This window comes from Maniola jurtina, chromosome 8 (assembly GCF_905333055.1).
Source record: "Maniola jurtina chromosome 8, ilManJurt1.1, whole genome shotgun sequence".
NCBI classification, from domain to species: Eukaryota; Metazoa; Arthropoda; class Insecta; order Lepidoptera; family Nymphalidae; genus Maniola; species Maniola jurtina.
In genome coordinates this window covers 12,477,990-12,505,930 of record NC_060036.1, presented here as the reverse complement: position 1 = coordinate 12,505,930, position 27,941 = coordinate 12,477,990, and the positions used below count along the sequence as shown (strand labels likewise).

The window sequence follows — 27,941 nt, the reverse complement described above, 5'->3', positions numbered from 1 at the left end:
ATTAGTAACAAAATTTTAACGATGACATTTAGATTTAGATAAAGACCGACATTTTAAAGCAATAAATTGTAGCTGTTAAGTCGCGTCAAATACAGGCTGTTGCAAGATTAGTAAATTCATGAGCGTGCATGTCTTAGTTTTGTGAAGGATGGTAATGTGAATAGTAATGTCATAGTTATATATGTGTGAACTCCTAATGCAGAAGCGGCCAAGATCGTACTCATTCAAAAAATACATAAAATATTTAAACTAATAAAATTAGTTAAAGTTATCAATAATTCAGCACTTAACTCAATACTACTGCAGTCTCTAGAAATATGGTAGGTACAGCATAAATTAAGGTAGATTCTACTATTTCAGGAACTTTCTTGGGTGAAAAAGCACAACGAAAAACAGTAAAAGATGAGTTGTCAACTTATCTCCTATTGTATTAAAATTTTCTTTCTTGATTAGTTTACCTAAGTATATGAATGAACGCATCGATTCTGATATTATATCTAAACTAAATTTAGGGTATATCTGCATCTTTGTCTTTTTAATATTACAAAAAAGGACGGAAAATCAATTCTAAATTTTAGTGCTGCTCTACGCAATTAAATACTGTGTTCAAGATTGGCACCTAAAGTCATGAGGTTTGATAGTTTTAAATTAAGTTTTCTGTCCTTCTCCTATTACATTGGTAAGAAAAAGATGAAAATACTCTAAAATTTAATTGCTATCAGAATCAGTACCAATATGATTTAGAACATGTATGTGTATGAACAACTTCTGGGTATGTACTTACAAATTGGTTTCTTCGGACTCAAAGCAGCTGAGCTAACGATCTTCTTCCCGATGTTGCTGACAACGTCTCCCTTCGAGGATATGACCTTGCCCAATGTGGCAGCTAGGGCTCCTCCTCCCTTGATGAGCTGGCCCTTCAGGATGGTCACTCCGCCAGTAATGGCTTTCACGGCTTGGAAAAGTGTGTACAGGATTGATTTCTTTAAGCCCCAGTAGTCCACTTTTTCGCTGTGCTGTAAAAATTGGTAATTTTGATCAATAACCCCTCCCAAGTTTCCAAGTTAGCATGCTTCTATCTTAGACTGCATCATCATTTACTAGTAGATGAAATCGTAGTCAAGGAATGTTTCAGTCAGAAAGGAAAAGTAAATTGATTTTCTTGAGGATCCTTTTAAAATTAATATTTGACCCACCACCCATTGACATCGCTCTCGTGGGATTTTTGATTAGCTTTCTTGATCCAAGGGTTCAAAAGAAATTCGCACATCAACGCTCCAGCGTTGATGTGCGAATTTCTTTTTATTTTTAGATCTAAAATTAAATCATAAGAATAAAAGATTTAGCCTGTAGTAAAGGCACAGAGTAAGATATCTCGTTATACTGTGGTAAAGCCTTGAATTAATAGATTCTAGATACTGGATCAGCTTCAGTCGAGTGTAATAACCTTACGAGTAACGCAACGAAGATTAACACAACTAGTTTATCTATTTTGAGCGATCTGCTTTAAATTCATGTGGTTTCTTCAGTGCACTTCCAATTACTTTAATTAGTGGTATGCGAAAGTATTAATACACCGAGTAGGTAGGTAACTTTAAAAAGAATTACCTAATTTCTTATAAACATATTATCTAAGTTCAGGTACCTACGCTAGGTTAGATTATGCTCGGAGTTTCTCTACGCGAACAAATCAGAAATGAGAAGATCTTTAGATGAACCAACACACAACATAGCGGGTTACGAAGCTAAAGTGGCAATGGGCGAAGCACAAAGTTCAAAGAACGGATAGTTAGGGGTCTCAAGGCATTGGCAGATCCTCACTCACTAGATGGACAGACGATATCAGGAGTCCCTGTGTCCTACCATGTATAGTATTAAAATACCTTTAAAGCAAGAGTGAATAGATATCTTCTAGGCAAGCGCGACCTTGTTTAGACCTTATCATTGCTTTTTAAAGCATGATTATTGTCAAGCGCAAGCCTATCACGAACAAAAGATAAAAAAAGAGTCGCAAGGAGTCACTGGATCGTCCAGGCATCGCAAGACTGTGACGTATGGAATACCTACAAAAACCCATGTTTAAAACTGGATGACTGGATGGACTAGATGACTGGATGATGGATGGTTAGTGACGATGACGAATCCAGGTATTTCAACAATATCACACTAATATTATAAAGGCGAAAGTTTGTATGTGTGTGTGTGTGTGTGTGTGTGTGTGTGTGTATGTTTGTTACTCCTTCACGCAAAAACTACTGGACGGATTTAGCTGAAATTTGGAATGGAGATAGATAATATCCTGGATTAGCACATAGGCTACTTTTCATCCCGGAAAATCCAAGAGTTCCCACGGGATTTCAAAAAACCTAAATCGGCTAGTTTAAAAAATAAAAACTTACGGGTTCATAAGAATATCCAGTTTCGTGTTCAGAGTGACCATTCTTGCTAGATGCCGACGCAATGAAGGAGGCGGCACCAGCTGATGCTTGTCCCAAAAGACCTACTTTACTCTGCAATCCTGAGGATGCTTTGGATACTACTGCTGATGTGAGCGCTTGGGCTGATGATCTTTTTGTTCTGTTGGAAGGAAAATGAAAAAAATTTAATTGGAAAACAATGAAGAACTCCCTGGCGTTGTGGTAAGCGCTGTGGTCTTATTAGTGAGAGGTTCCGGATTCGATTCCCGGCAGGAGTTCGGAATTTTATAATTTCTAAATTTCTGGCCTGGTCTGGTGGGAGGCTTCAGCCGTGGCAAGCGATTTAGCGTTCCGGTACGATGCCGTGTAGAAACCAAAGGAGTTGGGTTTGGAAACCAAATGGGTTTAATGAAAACTGCCATACCCCTTCCAGGTTATCCCGCTTCCATCTTAGATTCCATCATCACTTACCACCAGGTGAGATTGCAGTCAAGGGCGAACTTGTATGTAAAAAAATAAAAAATCAGTGTACCGTTAGAAATATGACAGGTTTTTGCTAAGGACATGGCGGGATAAATTGTAATGCCAGTAAAAGTTGTTTAGGTCAATAGCGCTAATCCTATTTGATAACTGGACGGGGCAAAGAACTTATTAGTTCCTAATTTGGAAGTTTACTTTCTTTCCGTTCCACGAAGTACTGTACTAAGTACCTACTAATATCTAACATGTAGTAATAACATTTAACATCTAGTAATCAATGTAGTTAGTTTAAGTAATAATAGTAAACGCGTCCTATTTAAGACCACATCATCACTTTCCATCAGGTGTGATTGTGGTCAAGCGCTTGCCTAACAGTGAATAAAAAAAAACTTTCTTACGTGGTTGTGATCTTGAAATTAAATTTAAATAAAATTGTTTCTTTTTCTTCTTTAATTAAAAAAGTTAGATTTCTTTCTTCTTTCTTTTGAGTAAAGTTGGTGATTGCACACTTGTTACTATTGGAATGTGTTCACCACCTCTATTTGAGAGAAACACTAACTATGAACTAATTTGTTAGTGATGCTCTCGAATTGTTATGGTTTTAAATTTATTTTATCATAGTTTCAAAAAATACATTTTGGAAATCATTTGAAACCTGAACTAGTGTTCATGTTTCAAAGTATGCTGGGCCAGATTAGCAATCACAAGTGTAACTAACAAGTGTAAATTAAAAATTTATAACACCCCCGACAAGTGAAGGTTACAGTAACTAGAAAAGAGCTGATGATACCTTCCAAACGGCTGAACCGATTTTCTTGGATTATAGCTAAGAACACTTTCGATCAAGCCACCTTTCAAACAAAAAAAATCAAATCGGTTCATTAGTTTAGGAGCTACGATGCCACAGACAGATACACAGATACACAAATACACAGATACACACGTCAAACTTATAACACCCCACTTTTTGGGTCGGGTGTTTAAAAATAAGACGATCGGGCTCTACCTACAATGTTTATTAAAGACGTGCATATACCTAAGTCATTCTACACCACGATACATCAGTTTATTTGTACCTTTTGATTTTGTAAATATGTTAGGTACGAGGAATATGATAAAACACTTAATGAGCTGCCTACCTCATGATCTCTTCAGCCGCCAAGCCTTCAGCAAGTACTTCCAGCTGCTGAGGTGACATCCTACTGATCGCGGCCATGTCAATAATGTCTAGCTCCATAGTTCTCTGAGCTGGGGCCGCCATTGAGGTAGCCATGCAGACCATGCAGATCCAGACCTGGGGAAGAATATTAAAAAGTTGAAAACTAAAACCCGACTGCGATCGTCTTAATAAACGCTGAAATATTAGAGTGAAATTGTTTTTTCTGTCGCTTTATATATTTTAATGTTGTTGTACATTTATATTTATGAGCTCAGAATTTTCTCCTCTTTTGACATCCCACTTCACTCCACTTCCTGCACTTTTTTTGATTTAATATCCGTTAGGTTAATTTTTTTCGTATAAAATATAGCCATGTCTCCTGGACCTTTACAACGAATCAATTAACACCTCATTTATCAAAATCGGCCCAGTAGTTTAGGCACTACGGTGGAACACACAGAATTTGGATACAAACATACATACATAGACTGCTAAAATCATAACCCTTCCTGTTGGCTTTGCCGCAGTCGGGTAACAAGATAAATATAATAAATCAAAGAATTTCTGTAAGTTATTAGCGGGATTCCTGAAAATTCGGTCTTAGCAGAATCTACGCAATAAAGCGAAAATTTCTTCCTAGATGCATCAAATTTCATGACCCCACCGATTTGAGCTGTTTTCTTCCAAGTAGGTAAAATAGACATTAGTAAAAATGAATTGTTATTTTATTTTAGTAAGTACAGATTCAGAAATAAACAGGCATTGTTTGCGAGTGGTTCAACGCACATACAGTCACGAATAAAAACGAAAGTTAAGAAAATGTTTTGTCCAAATAAAGCCATCATTTTTAAGCGACTATTTGGTATGGCGTGTTTACATAATTCTTTAACGTTGATGCGCTTGACCATCAATGACTTTTGAACTTTTAAGGTCTTGGAAAACCTTCGTCATGATCATGATAGGTATGTGATAATAGTGTTGAAGATGGGTTCTCTCCCTGTGCGTTTCCTTTCCATTCATCGCATCTTCTTTATACGTTGCTCCTTCAATTTTAAGTATCGTGGCTCCCCTTTGATGCGATCTTTGCTACGATGTTCTTCCATATTGCTCTATTTCCTTTCATATTATGGATTGTATCGTAGAATTGGTCTGACCAAGTCTAGGGCTACCTCTGCGGGGTCTGTTTCAACGAACGAACGAACGAAAGAAAAACTTCAACGGAAGATTACAGCAAAAAGATCGAAAATACTGTTTGTTCTATTTCGTGAAGCAAAACAATCAACAGTAGGTAAATCTTATCTCAGAGATTCACACAAATTAGCAAAATCTAGACGTAATAGTACAAAAGTTGGCATTAAGAACAATCATCCTTTCTACATAATTAACCCACAAAAATTATTATTATTGACAACAGGAAATGATGCTCTTAGCGAATTTAAATGCATACGGCCACAAAACTTAACTATTATTTTATTTTGTGCACCCATTGAAGAGAAAAATTCAACTCCAAAATATCGTTTGTAACTTAAACTGCATGTGAGTATGGTTTGATAAAATCTATAATAATTTATACTTACTAATAAATAAAACTGGAGTGTCTGTCTGTAATTTCAAAATAACTACCTCATATAAAAAGCTCATTATGGTTACTTGAACGATACCATAACTAAATCACACGTTTTTAAAATTTTTGTCTGTCTGTTTGTCTGTCTGTCTTTTTCAACGGGCTAATCTTAGGAACGGCTGGACCTATTTTTATGGGACTTTCACTGAGAAGTAGAGGATTAGCCAAGGAGTAACATAGGCTAATCGACTTTCAAGAATGGAGGAGTTGTATTTTTCTACCTATATTCATCGATATCTCCCAGATTTCCGGTGATCCCTCGGGATTTTTAAAGGATCATCCGTTTAACCTGGGACAGGCTATTACGGAAAGGTTACTTTTGTCCTGCAAAGGTGACTGACTGACTGAAAATCGGTTTACGAATCGCTGGCGTCGTGGCCGCACAAGAACCAGTGCCGTAAGCGGAAGCAGGCCTGTGGTAACACCGCACGTATCACTTTCGCTTTTCACTGCCAAGGCGAGTACTCGCGGGATACTCGCAAAGACGAAATAAATTCCATACTGTATCCATACTTCCATACTATTTTTTTTTCCTTTATTTATTTCAGGGCTTTTGTACATATGCACATGTCAGCCCTATTATAAACTAAATATATAACAGAAAAAAAACCGGCCAAGTGCGAGTCAGACTTGCACACTGAGGGTTCCGTACTCGGGTATTTTTACAACATTTTGCGCGATAAATCAAAAATACATAAAAATAAATGAAAATCTATTTTACAATGTACAGGTAAAGCCCTTTCATATGATACCCCACTTGGTATAGTTATCTTACTTTGAAAATTAAAATACATTTTAATTTTTTTTTAAATGATGTAACCACAAAGTCGGGGTTTTCAGATTTATTCCTGTACTTGTGCTATAAGACCTACCTACCTGCCAAATTTCATGATTCTAGGTCAACGGGAAGTACCCTATAGGTTTCTTGACAGACAGACAACAAAGTGATCCTATAAGGGTTCCGTTTTTCCTTTTGAGGTACGGAACCCTAAAAATGAAATTCCAACAAAAATAAAGAATAACATAAACAGAAAAATTACTGAAAAGAAAATTATATATTCCTGTAATTATATATAAAATTATGGATTCAAACAGATGTATCCTTAGATGCAGGATTGGCAAATATACCTATTCACAAACATGCCCGTATCAAATAAGTATGTTTAAACGCATAAGCACAATTTCATCTCTACCAGACTAACATATTAATATTAAAAGTGTGTATGTCTGTCTGCTAGCTTTTCACGGTCCATCCGGAACTGAGAGGGTAAAATGGGGGTTGAAATTTCTGAAGCCCACGCGGACAAAGTCTCGGGCATTAAGGTAGCAGGTATGTATACAGTCAAAAAGTCGTGGATCAAACGCGATTGGGAGAGATAGAAGAGGTCATTTCCAACAAAAAAAAATGTCTACAGCATGGCCATATTTAAATGGCTCTAAAAGTTATGAATATTTTTGGGGTTTTTAACAAAATACCAAATTCTCTTACTATTAGACTAATAAATAAATATATGTCTTAAGTTCCGTGCAGGTATGCAATAAGGGGAGAGGGAGATCACCAAACTTGTAACGCTAAGTTAGCTCGTAGTAACAATGTCTAATATTACAATATCTTTCCTGTGAGCTGTGACTAACGAACCGGAGGTTTCCTCATTAAACCAATTAGATATACGTATAAGTTTATAGAACATCAATAGCCTGCAGTCTTGACAAATGTCTGCACGCAACACTATTCATTAGTATTATGTAATACAGATTATTTTTCCATGTGTCATTTTGCTATTATATATCTATCTACAATTCATGTGCTTGCTGTACATTGACCATAGCTAATTCGCCCCGCACACCCACACAGCCTCCGCGCTAAGCGGGTACAGGACAGCGCGTCCCCCCACCTCATACCCGGATTGCCATCTCGACCTGTCTCGTACACACAGTGGTTTGTTATATTTGTACGCGTTGTCAAAACGCGTAATAAAAAAATTGCACTACCATGAACAACCATCAATCTTTATGTCCTCTAACTGCATATTATAGAAGTGAATAAAAAATGGCTTAAAGGAAATGAAAGATATATGGTTATGGTGGCTTGTACGCGTGGATGAACAATGAGATTGTATGCTGTAAGTCTACTAATAATAACGTTTGTTGACATAGAGTTTCCTAAGTAGTAAACATTGGTATAGGTAGTCTTACAAGGTAGCAAACGCAATATTTGGACCTTTGTAGAAACAATAAAAATTAAGATATTATAAAATGCTCGGCATCAGTTCATGCAGTTCAGTTACCTACCTAATTACTAAGATATTTTGCAATTTATTAAGAACAAGTGTAAATTAAAAATTTATAACACCCCCGACTAGTAAAGGTTACAGTAACTAGAAAAGAGCTGATAACTTTCAAACGGCTGAACCGATTTTCTTGGATTATAGCTAAGATTTTAAGACACTTTCGATCAAGCCACGTTTCAAACAAAAAAAACTAAATTAAAATCGGTTAAATAGTTTAGGAGCTACGATGCTACAGATAGATACACAGATACACAACACATGTCAAACTTACAACACCGCTCTTTTTGGGTCGGCGGTTAAAAAAGGACTAATATTTCATTTGATTTAGCTAATTGAGATGATTATTTAATTTAATTAAAAATTCTACATTTTGTGTCTGGAAAATTGAAATATAGGATTAGCGACAGTGAAAGTCTGCTAATTATCAAGTTAACACTGTAAACGTTAAGAAAAAGGGCGTGGTATTGTAGAAATCTTCGAAGAAAAGGAAGTCCGGCTAGAGGTCACTTGTTGGTATTTTAACCTTTCCAAATTTTCATAAAGAGGACTTGGCGTGTCTCAAATAGGGTTGCCACTCCCTAAAATACAAAAGCCGGACTCGGCGCCATAATATTAGGCCAACATTTGTGGACATACATTTTTAAACTTAACGTAACCTGCCGCACGCTGCGCGCTTTTAAATACTTATAGCCTGTATCACCCGGACTTTTACACCGAATCAATTGACACCTCATCCATCAAAATCGGCCCAGTAGAACTCACAAAAAGATACAAACATACATAGACCTGCTAAAAAAATTATAACCCTTCCACTTGGCTTTGCCGCAGTGGGGTAACAAATGCAAGGCGTCGATATTGACGCGTGTAGCGGGTTTTTTGTATAACACGTACAAGTAGATACATTATGCCTTGTCGCAGGCCAGGTTGCGGCCAACGACTTATAACGTAACCGTATGAACGAAAGTGAGTCCGTTTTGCTTTCTGAACTACCGCTGTGCCACAAATTATCTGCATTTGTCATATTTATTGTGTTTGACGTTTGACTGGTATTGATGGAAAGTGGTGACGCCCATCACTAGCGGAAGGCTCGGATTCAGCATTTTACTGCTCACCAAAGAGTTACCGCTAAGTTTGTTGGCGGTTTCTTCGTAGTATAGAACCTGTCGTCCAAAGTTATTAATTGTTAAGTATACTAGATAATGTCCGCGATTTTGACTGCGTGGATTTAGGTTATTACAAAATCCTGTGGGATATTCCATGAAAAAATTTATCCTGTGTCCATTCTATAATCTATTGGATGCAAGCTATAGTTAACCGATTTTGACGTTTAGTACAGAATCAGCTTGTATCCCGAAGAGTGACATAGGCTTCTTTTTATCCCCAGAAAATCAAATAATGCTTCAGGATTTCTCAAATATCTAGGTTCCTATGATAATAATCGTTTCAGAGACTTGACTATTTGCCGGACGTAATAAACACGTTACGTAATCTCGTGTCAGATCCGAACTAGCGAGACGAGTCGTTACGTTACCCAAAAAAGGTTCAAACGGAACTTGTGGGCTTACTTATTAATCTTTTTAAACGTCGGTTAAGTGATTTTAACTAGCCACCATTTAAAATAAATCTTTGCGAGAATTACGTATTATCTTGGCATGCTTTAATATAATTAAATAGTATTAATTAAGCATATCCGGGATCCTATAGCTTAAACTTTCCGGCTAAAACTCTTAATGCAGGAAATCGTAAGCTCATCTATGTATGAAAATACAGGCCAAGAATATGAAGACGTTACAAGTAGGTAAGTATAATAATATTCGTCGGACGTAATGAGCGCGTTACGTAATCTCGTGTCAGATCCGAACTAGCGAGACGAGTCGTTACGTTACCCAAAAAAAGGTTCAAACGGAACTTGTCGGTTCACTTTTTATTTTTTATACGTCAGATAAGTGATTTCAACTACTTACTTAGCCAAAGTTTTAACTTTGCGAGATTTACGTATTATTTACGTGCTATTTTGGCATGCTTTAATGTAATAAGTTCAAATTAAGCATGTTAATTAATAAACCCCCGATAAGTGAAGGTTACAGTAACAGTACTAGAAAAGAGCTGATAAATTTCAAACGGCTGAACCGATTTTCTTGGTTTATAGCTAAGAACACTTCCCATCAAGCCACCTTTCAAACAAAAAAAAGCTAAATTAAAATTGGTTCATTAGTTTAGGATCTAGGCGATGCCACAGGCATCGTAGCAACATCTATCGCAGATACACACGTCAAACTTATAACACCCCTCTTTTTGGGTCGGGGGTAAAAAATCCTTTCATAGCGGATGTCTAAGTCCTTCCTCTCCGTCCAGTAGCTTGAGCTGTTGATAGATCAGTCAGTTAGTCAGCTTTTCTTTTTATATATTTAGATATATAGAGTCACTTCTAACTTCTAAACTACTTCATCATCGTCATTATCATCATCACCAACCCATCGCCAACTCATTTCTGAATACAGGTCTCCTCTTAGAATGAGATGGGTTGTAGGAAATAGGTGTTTGAAATTTGGTTAGCTCACGGGGATAAGTTAGTATAATTATAATTTAATTTCCACATTCCAGACAAAAGCGAACTGCAGGAGAAAGAAGATTTACTAACTCAGTTACAACATTTTGAGAATCGATTGCAGCTTAGCTATCAGGTACCTACATCAAATATTCAAATTCACTTAGATTATGAAATACATACTTAATCAGTGATAGTTGGTAATAGTGCAATCTTATAAAACAGTAAACATTCACCGTGATGGACTCTTGTGTAACTAAACTGTGTCAGATGTGAATGTGTAGATAATATATACGCACTTTATTTACGGGTAATAAATACACACTTATTATACTTTATTTATACCTATTAATTTCGGTCTGAAAAGTAGGCGCGTATTTGTTTGTGCTTATTTCTAAATGAATGCAAAAGTTTCTAATGTTTGTCTAATGTTTTCAGGGTTCATGTAGGTACTATACGTGTATGTGAGTTTATTCCACCATAACTTCTAAATTTAAAGATTTAACAATATCGGGTATTGCTGGGGCCTTTTTACATCATCCCGAGTGACACTGGCTACAATTTTTTTGAGTGAGTTTAGTTTTTCTCAAAGTAGTCCGAGTATGCTTGTTTCACAAAGTTAGACACACTTACATGACATTCTTTAACACGTACTCGCCACCAAATGGTACAACAAGTGTAAATTAAAAATTTATAACACCCCCGACGATCCAAAGTATTTGAGTTTTCCAAAACATCATTTTCAAATAAATAATTATGTATTTAGGCAACGTCCATCTTGACAGCTTGACATTTGTCAATTGACATAATATTATGAACCTAACGGTTATCTAACCTTCTTTTCTACAAGAAAACTAGAAAAGAGCTGATAACTCTTAAACGGCTGAACCAATTTTTTTAGATTATAATTAAGAACACTCTCGATCAAGCCACCTTTCAAACAAAAAAACTAAATTAAAATCGGTTCATTCGTTTAGGCGCTACGATGCCACAGACAGATACACAGATACACAGATACACACGTCAAACTTATAACACCCCTCTTTTTGGGTCGGGGGTTAAAAATGATTGGAACAGTTTGCAGATGTTTCTCTTGATGTTGACACCTAGATACATTTTAGAAATTCGCTTGATTATTTTGTCTGATCGGAATAAAGTGTGAACTAAGTAGTGCAAAATATGAGGGTACCTGTATCTCAAAAACTAGACCTGCTGTGTAAAAAATGTAAGTAGATCTGAAATCAGAGACGTCAAATTAGTAAGAAACCGTTTCAAAATCTAATAAAACTAAAAAAAAGTTGAATTTTGTTCACCAGTGTAATTAGTATTTTTAACGTTAGATAATAATTATTCCAAGTGGGGTATCACATGAAAGTGTTTAACTTGTACATTCTAAAACAGATTTTTATTTATTTTTATGCTATATAGTTTTTGATTTATCGTGCAAAATGACGGAAAAATACCCAAGCACGGAACCCTCGGTGCGCGAGTCTGACTCACACTTGGTGGTTTTATTTATTGAAAAAATAGGCTTGCGCGTGACGACAGTCGGATTTTTTAAAATATTGTTGACGTGTGCTAATTCGTATGTTTTAACTAAGCCTACAGAAGTGTCAAGAGATCACCCGATGGTCTGTGAACGTCTTGAATAGGTGCGCTGCTTTCACTTCACTTCGCTTCAAATGTTTTCTGAGGAAGCTCTTAACTATCTATACTAACCAGCATTTTCCATACTTTGAGCTATAATCTTATAACCAGGGTGGGCGTTAGCTAACAACTAATCTAAGTTGGTACCAGTTATGTACTTACCACTATATTGTAGTACTAGCTAGCAGGGCACCATGATTAATTATTATAAGCATGGAGCTAATTCAACTAGAATAATCAATGCATTAATGATCTACGCCAATGACAACATGAGTGAGTTTTCAAGGGGCGGACCAACAAATTCCTGAAAGGCTGGCAACGCATGGGCGCGACGGCCGCGGCGCGGGCGGTTCCTCTGTGTACAAAATGCAAATGCGACGGTAATCACTTAACTTTAGGTGACCCGTCTGCTCGTTTGCTCCCTATTTTTTTTATTTAAAAAAAGATAAAATATTATGTACTTAGAAGCTATGTACTTTACACCTGTTTTCCCTTGCCTTGTAGGTAGGTACGCAATGAAAAGTGTAAGTACCTATTTAATTTATATTTTGAAACTTGAGTAATTTTATAAATGCTCGGATGGACAAATGGAAATCCATCCATGTAGACTCGGAGACCTTTCATCACTCGGTCATTTTGAAACTTCATAAATGCCATTAGAACGAAACCCCCGTTCACACGGCATCAGGTTTTGTCGGATCTACTTTTTATCGGATCCTGCAAAACCGGATAGTGTGCTAACACCGCCGTCCGATGATCTCCCCGCTTGCGCCCTCCACCCTCTCCGATTCAGACTCATCGATTCTGCAAGATCTTCGATCCGAACTTGTGTGAACACATGTATTGAAATACTGTTACCACTAAATCGAATCCGGCATTTTTAGTACGACTGGACCGATTTGTAGTCGCAAAATCGGATGACAAATCTAGCTGAACCCGTTTTTTTACCGAATCCTGCAATGCTTGTATAAACATGTGCATTGGAATCAGCGATGATTGGAATACCGTTGCCACTAAATCGGATCCAACAAAACAGTTCCTGCAAAGAATCGGATGTGTGAACGGGCCGGAAGTTGAATCTATGTAAGATGAGTCAAATATGTGAAAGTAACAGTAATGTGTTAACATAGAATACCTCATAATATACTTGCTACCTATCTAGAAGATGTATAGGTAATCTTACGTAAAGTCCAATGTCCAATCTAACATTTACAACCTATTCACACCAAGTTTTGAATTATTAGATGTTAAACTTTTTATTGCAATAAAAAATCTTCTTTTTGGTTTCTTTAATAATTGCATAGAGCCACGTGTTTTTGGATAAATTAACTTTTATTTGTTTAGATTTAGCTTAAAATCATAAATGACTTCCAGAAAGCTTTCCGGATCATTTTTGTTTGAAACTTTTATTCCTTCTATTATGAATTTAATAATAGGTACTTATAACGCAAAGATTTTCTTTCAATAAAAAACGAAACGATTGAGTAGAGTATCCCAAAGGCCCTAAAAAGTAAACAAATAATGTTCAAGATCTTGGCTCTTTTTTAGGGTTCCGTACCTCAAAATGAAAAAACGGAACCCTTATAGGATCACTAATTTGTTGTCTGTCTGTCTGTCAAGAAAACCTATAGGGTACTTCCCGTTAACCTAGAATCATGAAATTTGGTAGGTAGGTAGGTCTCATAGCATAAGTACAGGAATAAATCTGAAAACTACTTTGTGGTTAATTAAAAAAAAAATGTGTTTCAATTTTAAAAGTAAGATAACTATACCAAGTGGGGTATCATATGAAAGAGCTTAACCTGTATATTCTAAAACAGATTCTTATCTATTTTTATGTATAATAGTTTTTGATTTATCGTGCAAAATGTCGAAAAAATTCCCGAGTACGGAACCCTCGGTGCGCGAGTCTGACTCGCACTTGGCCGGTTTTTTATTTTTATTTTCAAAGGCTCCAAGCTGACATGCATAAATGTAAAAGCCTATAAATAAAGGATTAAAAAAAAAAGGCTCCAAGGAATATTTTTGTATTAATAGATTTACGATTATACCCATGGGTACATTCTAATCGTGATAGGAAAAGTTTTTAGGTCGACAGCGAAGTCTATCTGTGTCGACAGTGCTAATGTGCTTTTTGTAAGACAACCAGAAGTATATACTTAATGATATTATAATGTCCTATAAAATATCCTGATTATGTACATATCTATTATATCCTTATTCTATTAGAATTTTTGCTTTTAAGAAAATGGTACGATATCTAGGCAGGCGCCTACTTAACATAATCAAAATAATATGTGATCCAGTACTAAATCTGAGCATCCCGACTGAATGCAGTGTTTTCTGTTTTATACTAGTGGTTTTATAAAGCTAGAAGTCAGAAGTTCGCGAAAAAGTTCCTCAACAAGGGTTTCCACCTGCCACTTCTTGATTTACGGGTTACCAGCATCAAAAATATGGATTTTGCATTTTTTTACGGGAGACAGTGTTTTGTGACATAAACATTTTTTTAACATACTAAGTATTGAAAAAATGTTTGATGAAACAGCATTTAAAAGCTCTTCATTCTGTGGCCTACATATTAAATAAAAATCTTTGCTGTTAACTTAAAATTACCTACATTAATTAACTTGTAATTTCGCCTACACAGTATCAATATTGAGTTAATTTCGGCTACGCGGGTATTGGTCCACGCAATGCTGCACAAGGAAAATATTATTTCTATTGGACAAAAACATCAGGGCTTGGTTTCTGCAACCAGCTCCGGCTATATGTGTGAAAAATACGGGAGCTTTATTTACCCCGTATTTCATTTTCGCAATTACGGGTTTCTGTATTACCCTTATACCTTAAAATACGGGATAACCCGTAAAATACGGGGCATCTCTATCCTCAACGGATGTTGGTTGGAGGAGGAGGGTGACGAAGCGAGTCTTCTGGCGTAGCCCATTAAAAACTTGATATTTAATCATTATCATCACCGCCATCATCGTCACTATCACCATCATAATATAATCATGATCATCACCGTCATGTAAAAATTCAACAGTTTCCCACTGTCTAGGAAAAGTGATATTTTAGCATAAAATAGGTAAATTAAATTCAGCAATTTCTCAGTGTCTAGGAAAAGTGTACCAGCCTACAACTGTTTACAACAATGCCTTGCACTTTTTACTTAGTACTCATTGATCTTTTTAGAACTATTGTTAGCGCCAGTGAAAACAACTTGCTATCATGATATCATGACTTCTACATAATATGTTTACCTTACCATACAATGTCATCGACTTCTTTAAAGCAGAGAATCCTCAACATCTTAAATCTTTTTTTTTTTTTTTTCAAATATTGGTGGTTGGTGATTTGGGTTTTAAAAATACTGTGGCAACCCTTTGATTTTCCAGGACCTAAGTAAGTCTGTATCCTACCTGGCATGCAATCTCTGTGACATGAGGCGCAGATTGACATACAGAGATATTAAGGTCTCGTGTGGTACAATTTGGGTACCCAACCATGTCAGCCAACCCTATAAAGACAAAACTTCATCGTTTAAAAGTTCGACTAGTGCATCCTTAGCCTAAGGATTCACTAGTCGAACTTCAAATCGGTGTCGTTAGGTATGCAATATGCTATTGAATATGCATTTTGAAATGGAGATCCCAATACCGAACAAAAAAATCAGTTTTTGACTCTTCTCTTCTTCGTCATCGTGATCGACCCATAACGTCTTTCAGAATAAGAAACGTTTTGTTATAATCTAGCACGCTGGTCATCTGCGAATTGACATACTTCATACACCTTTGAGAACATTACGGAGAAATCCAAACAGAGGGTTGTCTCCATGCAGGATACCTCACGATGTGTTCTGTTTAATTGCGATGTATGCCCGGAATCGAACCCTCGATCTCCCGAATATGAGGCCAATCTTTGCTTTTTACCTTTAGGAATTTGCCTATAACAATTTAAGGTAATTTTTTCTTAGATGCAGCTGCTCGGAATAATATTATCTACTCCGTTTTATTGGCAGCGTAGCCAAAAACTAACCAACATGCGACAGGTAGCAATTCAGTTTCTACCAAACGCAGTTTGTACATTAGAACTTTTAGCAAAGACATAATATTTTGATCTATCATTTAATGTACACATCTTTCTTAACATGAGTAGATATATTATATACCTACGGCTAATACAAGCTAACACCTGATGTGGTGCCGAAAACACTTTCTCGTTCCAAACGACCAACATCGAGACGGTATAAATTATGTCAACAAAAATTTGATTCGGATTAAAATCGATTAAATTTGACTATATCGCTCGTGAAAGTGAGTTATGGGGTGTTTTAACGTATCCGTAGATAGATATAGAAAGTTTTTCTAGATCGTGTAATTAGAACTAGTTTATTCTGAGGTTAAAGACCTAAGCTATGATATAAAAATAAGTTTTCTTAATAAGTTGAAACAGTTTAATTACGATGTGGTATATCTACTTAATACCTACTTAGGCATATTTTTAAAATTTTGATCGGATACGTAAGAATAATACCTAAGACAAAAATTTATAAAAAAAGAAAATTAAAAACCAATTGTAGGTTACTATTTACTTATGTAATCTGTGCAAAATATGCATTTTTTATGACTGTTATTAATGAATTGACATTGACAGTTAACTTTTTAAAAGAGACATAGACAAACAATCGAACGTGATCAGAATAATAAAGTGCATTTTCCCTTACCTTGATATTACGTGTGTTAGTCATCCTGCAAAACATGTGTTAAACGAGAAAGTCACTAGCGATTCACACAATCCACACACAGATAATTAAATAAAAAAATCAATGAAATCGAATATACACGGTCTAAAAAATTTATATTGGTCACGAATTTTTCAAAATGGCGTACTTTGTCGCCGATTTTTCGATTCGAATTTCGAACTTTCTCGCGCGCGCAATACGCGTAAGTCGTCTCTCAGTCGCTGTCACTCTCACCGGTCGTTGGGAACGTTTTTCTTTTTATTTATAGCGATCCCCGCTCTTATTGCAATTGTGCATTATCTCATAATACTGTTATCAAACTTTATTTGGGGCATCTGATAGCTTTGGGCATTGATTTTTGAACTGTAAACGACAAACAAGTTGACCTAACTAACTTAAGCTTCGGATTAATAATAGCATGGAGCGCAGAGGTTTTATAAATCCAATTACTACATTAGGACTTCCGCTAGAAGACCTGAAGTCAAACCAAATTTTCCTTATACTTACCTACAAACTTTTTTTCATTTTATATATTTTAGGCAAAGAGGACGGTAGTTATTTAGGGGTGCTTAAAACTGCATTGCTACCAGTCTTTCAGAGTGTAGGTAAGCGTTTAAAATCCGTTTAACCGATATTAATTGGTACAGAGGTAGCTTGCATCCATTAGAATAGAATAGAATAGATTTTTATTCAAATAAACTTTTACAAGTGCTTTTGAATCGTCAAATAATTAACCACTGGTTCGGAATGCCGTTCCTACCGAGAAGAACCAGCAAGAAACTCGACGGTTGCTCTTTTCAATTGTTTAATTTACAATAATATTTAATTTACATTAATAGATAGATTGGTCTTTGAAGGTTAACGTTGTGTTAATTTGTTGAAATATTATGACGATAAATAATAATTGTCCAAGATGTCGGAATAGAGCTTGATTTATTTCGAAAATGCTGTCTTGTTTTTATGAAATGTTACAAAATACACACTGACACACATAAGATATACATTGCATCCGTGCAAAGCCGGGGCGGGTCAAAAATATACAATAATGGTGGAGCTTTTTAGTTCTTTATTGGCTTATCGGAAACCGCTAACCCTACACAACCACTCTACTCATATGCTAGAACTATGAAATTGAGATGGTAATTCCGTTCGCTTATGATGTAAGCCATCGAAATGTAATATCAATGGTTGTAAGCATTCGCTGAAAGGATATTAGGTACTAGATGATATTTTTTATTTTTTTATTCACTATAGGTAAGCGCTTGACCACAATCACACCTGATGGAAAGTGATGATGTGGTAATCCCGTCGGAACTCTTTGCTTTTCGGTTACGCAAGCTACCTATGTACCAAATCCATACTTGATATTGCGATAGTGTGTCTGTCTGTCTGTCTGTCTGCTAGCTTTTCACGACCCAAAAGTTTAACCGAGTTTGCTGAAAAGTACGAAATTAGCTTACATCCCGGGGACAAGCATAGGCTACTTTTTACCCCGAAAAATCGAAGATTTCCCACGGGATTTTCAAATACTCATCCGTTTAACAGATTTATATTTACCTCCGCCCCGGCTTCGCACGGGTGCGAAAGTGTGACAGACAGACACACTTTCTCATTTATAATGTTAGTATGCATGGATAGTATGGATATGTTATCATCCCACGGTGTAGAGTGGAATAGAGAAAGAATATTACATAATTATTTAGCAACAAATATGGTAATAATCGAGACCGGAAACTAAATCACGGGTCAAAACGGAATAGTTGAATAACCTTTTATTTTTAACTGGGTTAGGTATGAGCTCTATAAAACTACTGGCTATGCTCGCGATTTGCTCCGCGTGGACTACAAAAATTTCAAACCCCTATTTTACCCCCTTAAGGGATTGAATTTTCATGAATCCTTTCTTAGCGGATCTCTACGACATAATAGCTATCTGCATGTCCAATTCCAGACCGATCCAGTCAGTCAGTCACTCACTCAGTCAGTCGACAGCTTTTCCTCTTATATTTTAAGACTAGCCACCGCCCGCGGCTTCATTCTTGAGGAAATTTCGAAAAATTCGGCCTTATTCCTTGTCTTCATTTTACAGTAAACCTCTGTGTAAAATTCCAGCTTTCTAGGTCCAAAGGTTTGGGCTGGGCGTTGATGACTCCGTCAATGAGTGAATAGAGTGAGTTTACTGGTTTAGTTATCACTTTTTGACAAGTTTATTCCGTGGTTGACAGAAAAAGATAGGCTCTAAGTATATTCGGGCGGTTTGTGCTGAGCCTTACTTGTTATTTTTATACATTTCCCAACAATTAGGTAAGTTTAGTTGAATTTTTTTCCGTTGGCCAATTTTGCTTGTGGGCATATAATTACCATACCATAATAATATTTAATCACTAGGTTAACTGAATAGGTGCTGTTAAATGTGGAGCATTACAACGAATGGGTTATCTAACCACATCCTTCGCTACATCCGACTACGCAAGAGTTGATGATGTGTTTTCTAACAGTTATTATTGGGGTTGGGGAAACTTGAATGATTAACTTGAATAAAATTTTGTTTCTCTAAAGTAAAGTGAAGTTTTGTGGTTGGCCGGATATACCTAGCTCATTTATTATCACACTAATATTATAAAAGCGAAATTTGTATGTGTGTGTGTGTGCGTGTGTGTGTATGTTTGTTACTCCTTCACGCAAAACTCACCACTGGACGGATTAGGCTGAAATTCGGAATGCAGATAGATAGTATCCTGGATTAGCACATAGGCTACTTTTTATCCCGGAAAATCAAAGAGTTCCCACGGGATTTCGAAAATCCTAAATCCGCGCGGACGAAGTCGCGGGCGTCAGCTAGTCCTTTCTACTATTAAGTAGATAGGTACCTAGTTGTGTAACAACCTGAGTAAAAGCACATTTAGGTATTTTGAATTGAATTGCATAAAGTAATAAATCTGATTGAATAACTACAATATCTAGAAAAACTAGTATTCAGAGTATGCATATCCTTGTTTTTCAATAAATCAGAATATGTCCACTGCTGGATTTACTTTTTCTGACTGCAACCACACACGGTTATCCGCCTACCTTTATTATCTTTAGTTTTTAGGGTTCCGTACCGCAAAAGGAAAAACGGAACCCTTACAGGATCACTTTGTTGTCTGTCTGTCTGTCTGACGGTCGTGTCTGTCAAGAAAACCTATAGGGTACTTTCCGTTAACCTAGAATCATGCTAATCAGGTAGGTATAGGTCTTATAGCACAAGTATATACTTACCTTACCCATACTGCTATACCCCTTCCATCTTAGACCATCATCACTTACCACCAAGTGAGATTGCAGTCAAGGGCTGACGTGTATCTGAATAAAAAACCTTTCTTTTTATTGTACCTATATATGAGATGATTAAGTAACCACAGGAATGAAAATACCCTTCTCTTACAAAGTTTAAAACATCAAATGCCATATTTTCCGCGCTTTTCACAACGTCGGTGCCTACTTAGTACTTACCTATTTGAAATGTTTTAATAACACCTTATAACACGTACGAGTATAATATCTTTGATGAAATTGTAGTTATGTGACTGTCAACCGGAGAATGTGCGTAAATAGGTGACTTATGGATGGTTCCGCAGGTTCCGGATTTAAGTTTTATGCATTATTTTCATAGAAGGTAAACGAAAATCAGTTAATGATAGCAACATGTTTTATTATATCCATACTAATATTATAAATGCGAAAGTGTGCCTGCCTGTCCGTCCAACAGTTTAACCGATTCTGACGAGATTTGGTACAGAGATAGCTTATATCTCGGGGACGGACATTACCCACTTTTTATCCCGGAAAATCAAACAGTTTCCACAGGATCTTTAAAAATGTCAATCCAAACGGACGAAGTTGCAGGAATTCTCTAGTATTAAGTAAGTGCTTTGCCTATCTATCATCTATTGTTAATGTTACTTATTATATGCGAAAGTATGTCTGTCTGTCTGTCTGTTTGCTAGCTTTTCACAACCTCGTCGGCAAATATCGTGAGGAACCCTGCATGCCTGAGTGTTCTTCTTATTGTTCTATAAGGTGTGTGAAGTCTGCAAATCACATCTAGCGTGGTGGATTATTAGCAAAACCTTTCTCATTCTGAGAGAACACCCATGCTCAGTAGTGAGTTGGCAATGGGTTGACAACATCGATGTATAGTTGACAATGATGAGATTTAATTTTAAGTTATTTTATTTATTTACTTATTTATTTTTAGGTACTTACCAAAATTGTAGCTACTTACAAAGTAATAATAAATTAAGTTACATTGGAAATGCTTAGGTATCTGTAAACAGAGAATAATAGGAATTCTAATATAATTTTTTTATTTGGCAGGTATTAATTACATAAGTTTACTTAATATAATATTTTATTCTGCCTTCGAGACCCCTACAAACATAACACATTCAATTGTGTTGATGTTGACAATTTTTAATGGAAACAGTGCGTGGCGTATGCGGAAAATTTCTTCAAACAAGATGTATTCAAAATTATACTTTAAGTGAACATTTTTAAGTTTAAATTCCATTGTATTTACTGTATGTACATTTTGCAACAATGTTTAAAGTTTTGCGTCTTGTTTCTCTATACGCCTTTATTTTGACATAATGACAGCATTTAAGGCATTTGACGGGTAATTTTCAGGCATTTAACGAGGGTTGGTGTTATGCCATTGATATTTAATATCTATCTGTGGCAGTACCTAATTATCGGAGTCATTTAACGTTACCAAATATCTAGCATAATTGGTTAATTAGCTGTACATCATCTAATCTAATCTAAACTAGCCTGTACCTAGGATTGGGCAAAGGCCTTCCTCCGATTTTTCAACCATTTTCTATTCTACGCCTCTTCTGGCCACCTAATTGTAAACTCTAATTCACCCCTTGTATAAGAGGCCGGTGCCGGTGCACGATGCCACCACTCGACTATCATCCATACTTCCATACTACCCATACATTATAAATACGAAAGTGTGTCCGTCTGTCTGTCTATCTGCCCACGTCTGCTAGCTCTTCACGACCTATAAGTTTAGCTTACATCACGGGCACAGACATAGGCTACTTTTTATCCCGAAAAATCGAAGAGTTCCCAATGGAGTCTCAATGAATCCGTTGAACCGATTTACATGAAATTTGGTTCAGAGGAGCTTGCGTCCCGGAAATTGGCATGAGCAACTGCTTAACCAGGAAAATCGAAGAGTTCTCACGGGATTTTTAAAAATCTAAATCTAAATGTCGCGGGCATTGCATCTAGTTGCGATTAATTTGGTTTTACTCAATAACAACAAAAGTCACGACAAAAATAATGGCTCTTCAACTGATACTAATTCAGAAAAAGTAATTCGGTAATAACGACTTTACGTAAAGACGTTGATCCATCCACTTATGGTTGTTAGTTTGACACAACCTCCTATTGTCCACTCGACACTACTGTTTTAGAAGTAGGTTAAATGACGTAACTAACAATGAAGAAGAGTACTTTTTGTGAAATATACACCTTGTAAAAAACCAGCCAAGTGCGAATCGGACTCGCGCACCAAGGGTTCCGTACTCGGGTATTTTTCGACATTTTGCATGATAAATCAAAAACTATGATTGTATGTATAAAATATATATGTAAGAAAATAAATAAAATCTGTTTTAGAATGAACATGTAAAGCCCTTTCATATGATACCCCACTTGGTATAGTTATCTTACTTTGAAAATTGAAACACATTTTAATTATTTTTTAATTATGTAAACAAAAATTCACGGTTTTCAGATTTATTCCTTTACTTGGGCTATAAGACCTACCTACTTGCCAAATTTCATGATTCTAGATCAACGGTAAGTACCCTATAGGTTTTTTGACAGACAGGCACGTAGCATGGGATAAGGACGAAGAGGACGGACGGACGGACGGACTGACAGACAGACAGAACAACACTCAGACAGAAAGACAGACAGACAACAAAGTGATCCTATAAAGGTTCCATTTTTCCTTTTGAGGTACGGAACCCTAAAAATTATGACAAAGAAGAGTTATGGTAGAGCAGTTTCATTAATTTCTTCGTTCAAGTAGAATTCCTGAAACTCCATCCTTAGGTCCAGTTGCATGACAGGCGGTTAAATTTAAACTGTAATAACCGTTGACTTTCTAATTAAAATTGCACGAGTCAAGGTGTGCTAATTTTGGTCTATTTAACCTAGCCATGAAGATATGATGACCTACTGATTTTCTATTAATCAAATAATAACAGCTATTAAGCTTTTTCATGAATACTTACTATCTTTGTTGTACCTATTCTATTCCTATTACAACCTCTCGCACTGCCAAGGGTCACTGGTAGAGATCTCTTATAGAGATAAGTACCTCCCTGTCCACTTTGTTTTCTTTTTACCCGACTGCGGCAAAGCCAAAAGGAAGGGTTAGAATTTTAGCAGTCTATGTGTGTATGTATTTTTTTATCTAATTGTTGTTGTTGTTACAGAAGTTCTCTTCTGAGGATATTAATGCGATGGGTTACTAGATCCTTCCACATACTTTCTAGAACTAGATTTCGACTTAGTTTTTACAGTTATTATTCAAAGTCAAAGTCAAAATCATTTATTCAAAGTAGGTACAATTGTACTCCTTTTGATGGTCGAAATTGTTAAACTTGTACGATATAGTGGTGATAATTAATTATTAATCCTTGTTTGTACAAATAATTTAATTGAAAGAAAATGATTGCCTACGCCTCATGCCTTTTCAAAACGGGCAACAAATCTATTGCAACAAGTATCTACATAGGCGCTATGTACTAAGGATAAGTAATCAACAATCATCAAAATAAGGATATTAAAACAAGGGCATACATGTAGGTATATTGTTATTAACCCTTCTATTAACAAAGGATTAAGTAAGTAGAGCCTCGATAGCTCAACGGTTGAGGGGTGGACTGAATTCTGAAAGGTCGGCGGTTCAAACCCCACCCGTTTCACTATTGTCGTACCCACTCTTGGCATAGGTATATAGGTACAGTAACTTTGATGTTATTTGGCTATAGCTTATTTGCTCACGCATCTGTGAATTTTCGGAGATAATTTATGTGTGTGTGAATCGTGAGGAAACATGCATTTCGGAGTTATCATAATGTTCTCAAAGGTGTGTGAAGCTGCTGAAGTGTGGCTAAGCCGCACTTGGTCAGCTTGGTTATTAGCAAGAAACAGTTAAAAATTATTTTGCTATAATCCGCCAACAGAAAAAATCTGTATGGTCAAACAAGCTTGGTTATTCTCTAACCCTTCTTATTCTGACCAGAAACACGTGTGAACCGGTGTGGCGATGGGTTGAGATTACTGGCAGATATGGCCTGTAGGCTGTAAGGCATTCTATTTTATGGGCTACCCCGTAATTGCGAAAATAAAATACGGGGTAAATAAAGCTCCCGTATTCCTCACAAATTCAGCCGGCGCGGAGCGCGCTGGCTGGCGAAACCACACCCTGACGTTTTGTGCAGTTGAAAGAAGATTTTCTTTATGCGGCAGTCGGCAATGCGTGGAATATCCAAGTTAAATGTAATTTTAAGTTTATTGCAAAGATTTTTACATACACTTTGTTTCACAAAATGAAGAGCTTTAAAAGGTGTTCAAACAATAAGTACTTATTAGAAAAATACCTATGTAAAAAGCTATCTCCCGTAAAAAATCTAAAACCCGTATTTTTGGTACTGGCAAGTGGCAACCCGTAAATCAAGAAGTGGCAAGTGACAACCTTAGTTGAGATGATGATGCCGATGATGATGATATTCTTGGCGGCGTAGGTATAAAAGCTTCATATTAAGCAGTACCACCTTCATGGTGGATTCTTAAGGTAATTTCCCTATTATTGCAAAGGCGTCTATATTAAGATATCGTTGCGTAGATGACGTCAATTCCTCCTGTGACGTCACAGGCTTTACGTCAATAAAACCGCTTGTATGCACGGTAAACGTGTTTCTGGGTCAAAGTGCAATCTGACATTTTTACCGTCCCGGGATCTACCATGAACTAGGTACTTACCTAACTACTGTTATCCTTTTAGCTAAACCAATTCAGACAAAATAAAATAATATTAAAGACCAATAATAAAGTGTACGAGTCCTACTTCCTACCTATTTATCTCCTGCTCTCTATACTAAAAAACTGGTCAAGTGCGAGTCGGCCTCGTATAGGATGGGTTCCGTACTTTCATATTTTCATATTTTTATAAGCAACACCGCAAGTTAATCACAACAGTGTCATCCATATGTGTTTTCTGTTACCAAACGTGATTCGGACGTCCACGGGAAGTACCCTATAGATTTCTTGACAGACACGACGGACGGACGGACGAACAGACAGACAGACAAAAAAGTGATAAGAGTGCCGTTTTTCTTTTTTAGGAACCCTAAAAAAGGTCAAGTGTGCTGTGTGAGTCAGACACCGAAGAAACCGAATCCAAAGCATCAAGCTGGCACTCGGCAGAGTCATCCCATAATTACTGTAGTACTCCATGCACGATCGAACTTGAGCTTCTACAGATGGATAAATGCCAATTCGGACCTCAAGGAAATATTATACACGAGGAAAAAAAATTACGCGGACAAAACAAGGACAAAACCACTGGTAAAAGTAGATAAGTTTTTAAATCCTTTTGGAATCATAACTGCCCACAGACCACAAACTAACTAGATACACTTTTCCTTTAAATTAATACATCCTATAACTGAATATCATGATTATGCGACCACCGCGAGGTAAATGAAGCCTGTATACGGAAGTAACGTAGGCTTATTATAACATGGGATCAACGAATTCCTGAAAGTCCGTTTCAGCGCGGCGGTTCTTGTGCTGCAATATGCAATTAATGTTCATGGGCGGCGGTGATCACTTAACATTAGGTGACCCGCCTACTCCGTTTGCTTGCTATTTTTATATAAAAAATCTTTATTTCCTATTTTAAAGAAATGTGTAGGTTAGAAGCCTACGTTACGATAAAGTAGCAGCACTCTAATAATTATTATTAAAATCGGTTCCGTAGTTCAAAGTTTATCGATTACAAACAGACAAACAAATATATTTTCTTTAAGTATAATATTCGTATAGATAGATAAACCTAACAGCGTATACCTAATAGAGATAAAAATTCAGCTTCTGTATGTTTGTGCCCACAAAACTCGGTTCTATAGTCGATGAAATTGACTTGAAAATTTTATACAACGTTGCATTATACAAAATAAAATGAAAAATTAAATTAAAATTTAATTACTTAGGATTCCTCGGGATACGGGATCAAATTTTTTAACGATTTTACTCCATAGGTCCATCAAATCAGAACCGATTTTCACAATTCTTTATTTTTACAAAGGTTGTACTCTCAGGTTAGTACCATGTAAGTTTGGCGAAGATGTGATGAACAGTTTCGGAACGAGTGTAAATTAAAAATTTATAACACCCCCGACAAGCGAACGTTACAGTAACTAGAAAAGAGCTGATAACTTTTAAACGGCTGAACCAATTTTCTTGGATTAGGTATAGTTTAGAACACTCTCGATCAAGCCACCTTTTAAACAAAAAAACTAAATTAAAATCGGTTCATTAGTTTAGGAGCTACGATGCCACAGACAGATACACAAACACACAGATACACACGTCAAACTTATACTCTCTTTGGGTCGGGGGTTAATAAAAGTGTTTTTACATAGCTTCTTTTTATCCAAAGTAGTAAATAATTCCCCTGCCCATGACTTTATCCCGATGTTCCCACCGGAATGGGACTTATTTTCTTCTCAAATAATTACAATTTTAGGTAAATAATTCCCGTTCCCGTAAGAACTTTGGGGTAAAAAGTAGGCCTACAAAAACACGCTAAATATAGAAAATTTCTATATTAAGCTTTAATTTTTATATAATAGGTTTTTGCATTTTTATTGTAGTAAGTATAAAAATTTCAAATCAATTTAGAGCCGTAACGAATCGTAGCCGGGGTTAGCCTAGCATACCTAATAGCATAATGTAATTGTACCTAATAATATCTGCTCAGAATTTTTTATCAGTTAGGAACATTATTGGTTAGGTACTATGTTGTTTTTAACCCCCGACCCAAAAAGAAGGGTGTTATAAGTTTGACGTGTGTATCTGTGTATCTGTGTATCTGTCTGTGGCATCGTAGCGCCTAAACGAATGAACCGATTTTAATTTAGTTTTTTTTTTGTTTGAAAGGTGGCTTGATCGAGAGTGTTCTTAGCTATAATCCAAGAAAATCGGTTCGGCCGTTCACTTGTCGGGGGTGTTATAAATTTTTAATTTACACTTGTATTTTTGTTTACAAATAGGTACCTATTGTCCTGTAAAATAGCTATTAACTGGAATAAAATATGACGTAGAAAAACTCGGAGCGCAAATATTTTGCACATGGGAATTGAATTTATCACATTTAATATGTGCGTAAGAGGACTATGGCGGAAATTCATTTCATATTTATTATATATAAAATAAATTAATTAGATTAACTAGTGTGGATGATGATGCTTATTTTTCTTTAGAAGACGTCATTGCTTTGAAAAATGAATCATCTATATAGAAAACAGTTTGAAACTAATAATAATCTTATAAACGAGGGAGACCAAAGTATATTTAGAGCCTCAATAGCTCAACGGTTATAGGAGTGGACTGAATTCCGAAAGGTCGACGGTTCAAACCCCAGCCGTTGCACTATTGTCGTACCCACTCTTAGCACAAGCTTTACGCTTTTTTTTTTATACACAGGAAATGCCTAACGCATACCCTTCCGTCAGGGGAAACGGAGGGGTTATGTGGGGCTTGCACCCACTAAAACCTGTGTTTGTTCCTCAACGGACTGGCGGTTGCGCGGGTATCACTAATGTAGTATTCACCGCACTCCCGCCAGGACTTGACCCGCCGCCAAGCGGACGGGTCCCATCGCTAGGCTGGCTGCTACCAGCTCCGTCTCAGAAGCGCACCCGGAACACGGCGCGCTACCTCCTGACCTGGTTATGT

General features: G+C 36.5%; 1 protein-coding gene and 1 long non-coding RNA gene across 2 annotated transcripts in view; one reads left to right on the top strand and one right to left on the bottom strand.

Annotated features, from left to right (window-relative positions):
* LOC123867745 overlaps positions 1-17,131 on the bottom strand; it is a 29,484-nt gene extending 12,353 nt beyond the window's left edge. The window contains exons 1-4 of the mRNA XM_045909972.1: positions 16,896-17,131; positions 4,037-4,191; positions 2,400-2,577; positions 785-1,016 (exon numbers count right to left, since the gene is read on the bottom strand). Coding sequence (XP_045765928.1) covers positions 785-1,016; positions 2,400-2,577; positions 4,037-4,191; positions 16,896-16,931 — 601 coding nt within the window. The 5' untranslated portion in view covers positions 16,932-17,131. The remainder of the gene's footprint in view (positions 1-784; positions 1,017-2,399; positions 2,578-4,036; positions 4,192-16,895) is intronic.
* Positions 9,315-26,342, top strand: LOC123867755. Its single transcript, XR_006796489.1, has 3 exons — positions 9,315-9,328; positions 15,638-15,645; positions 26,195-26,342. It is a non-coding gene; the product is annotated as an uncharacterized LOC123867755 (long non-coding RNA).
* The last annotated feature ends 1,599 nt before the right edge of the window (positions 26,343-27,941 follow it).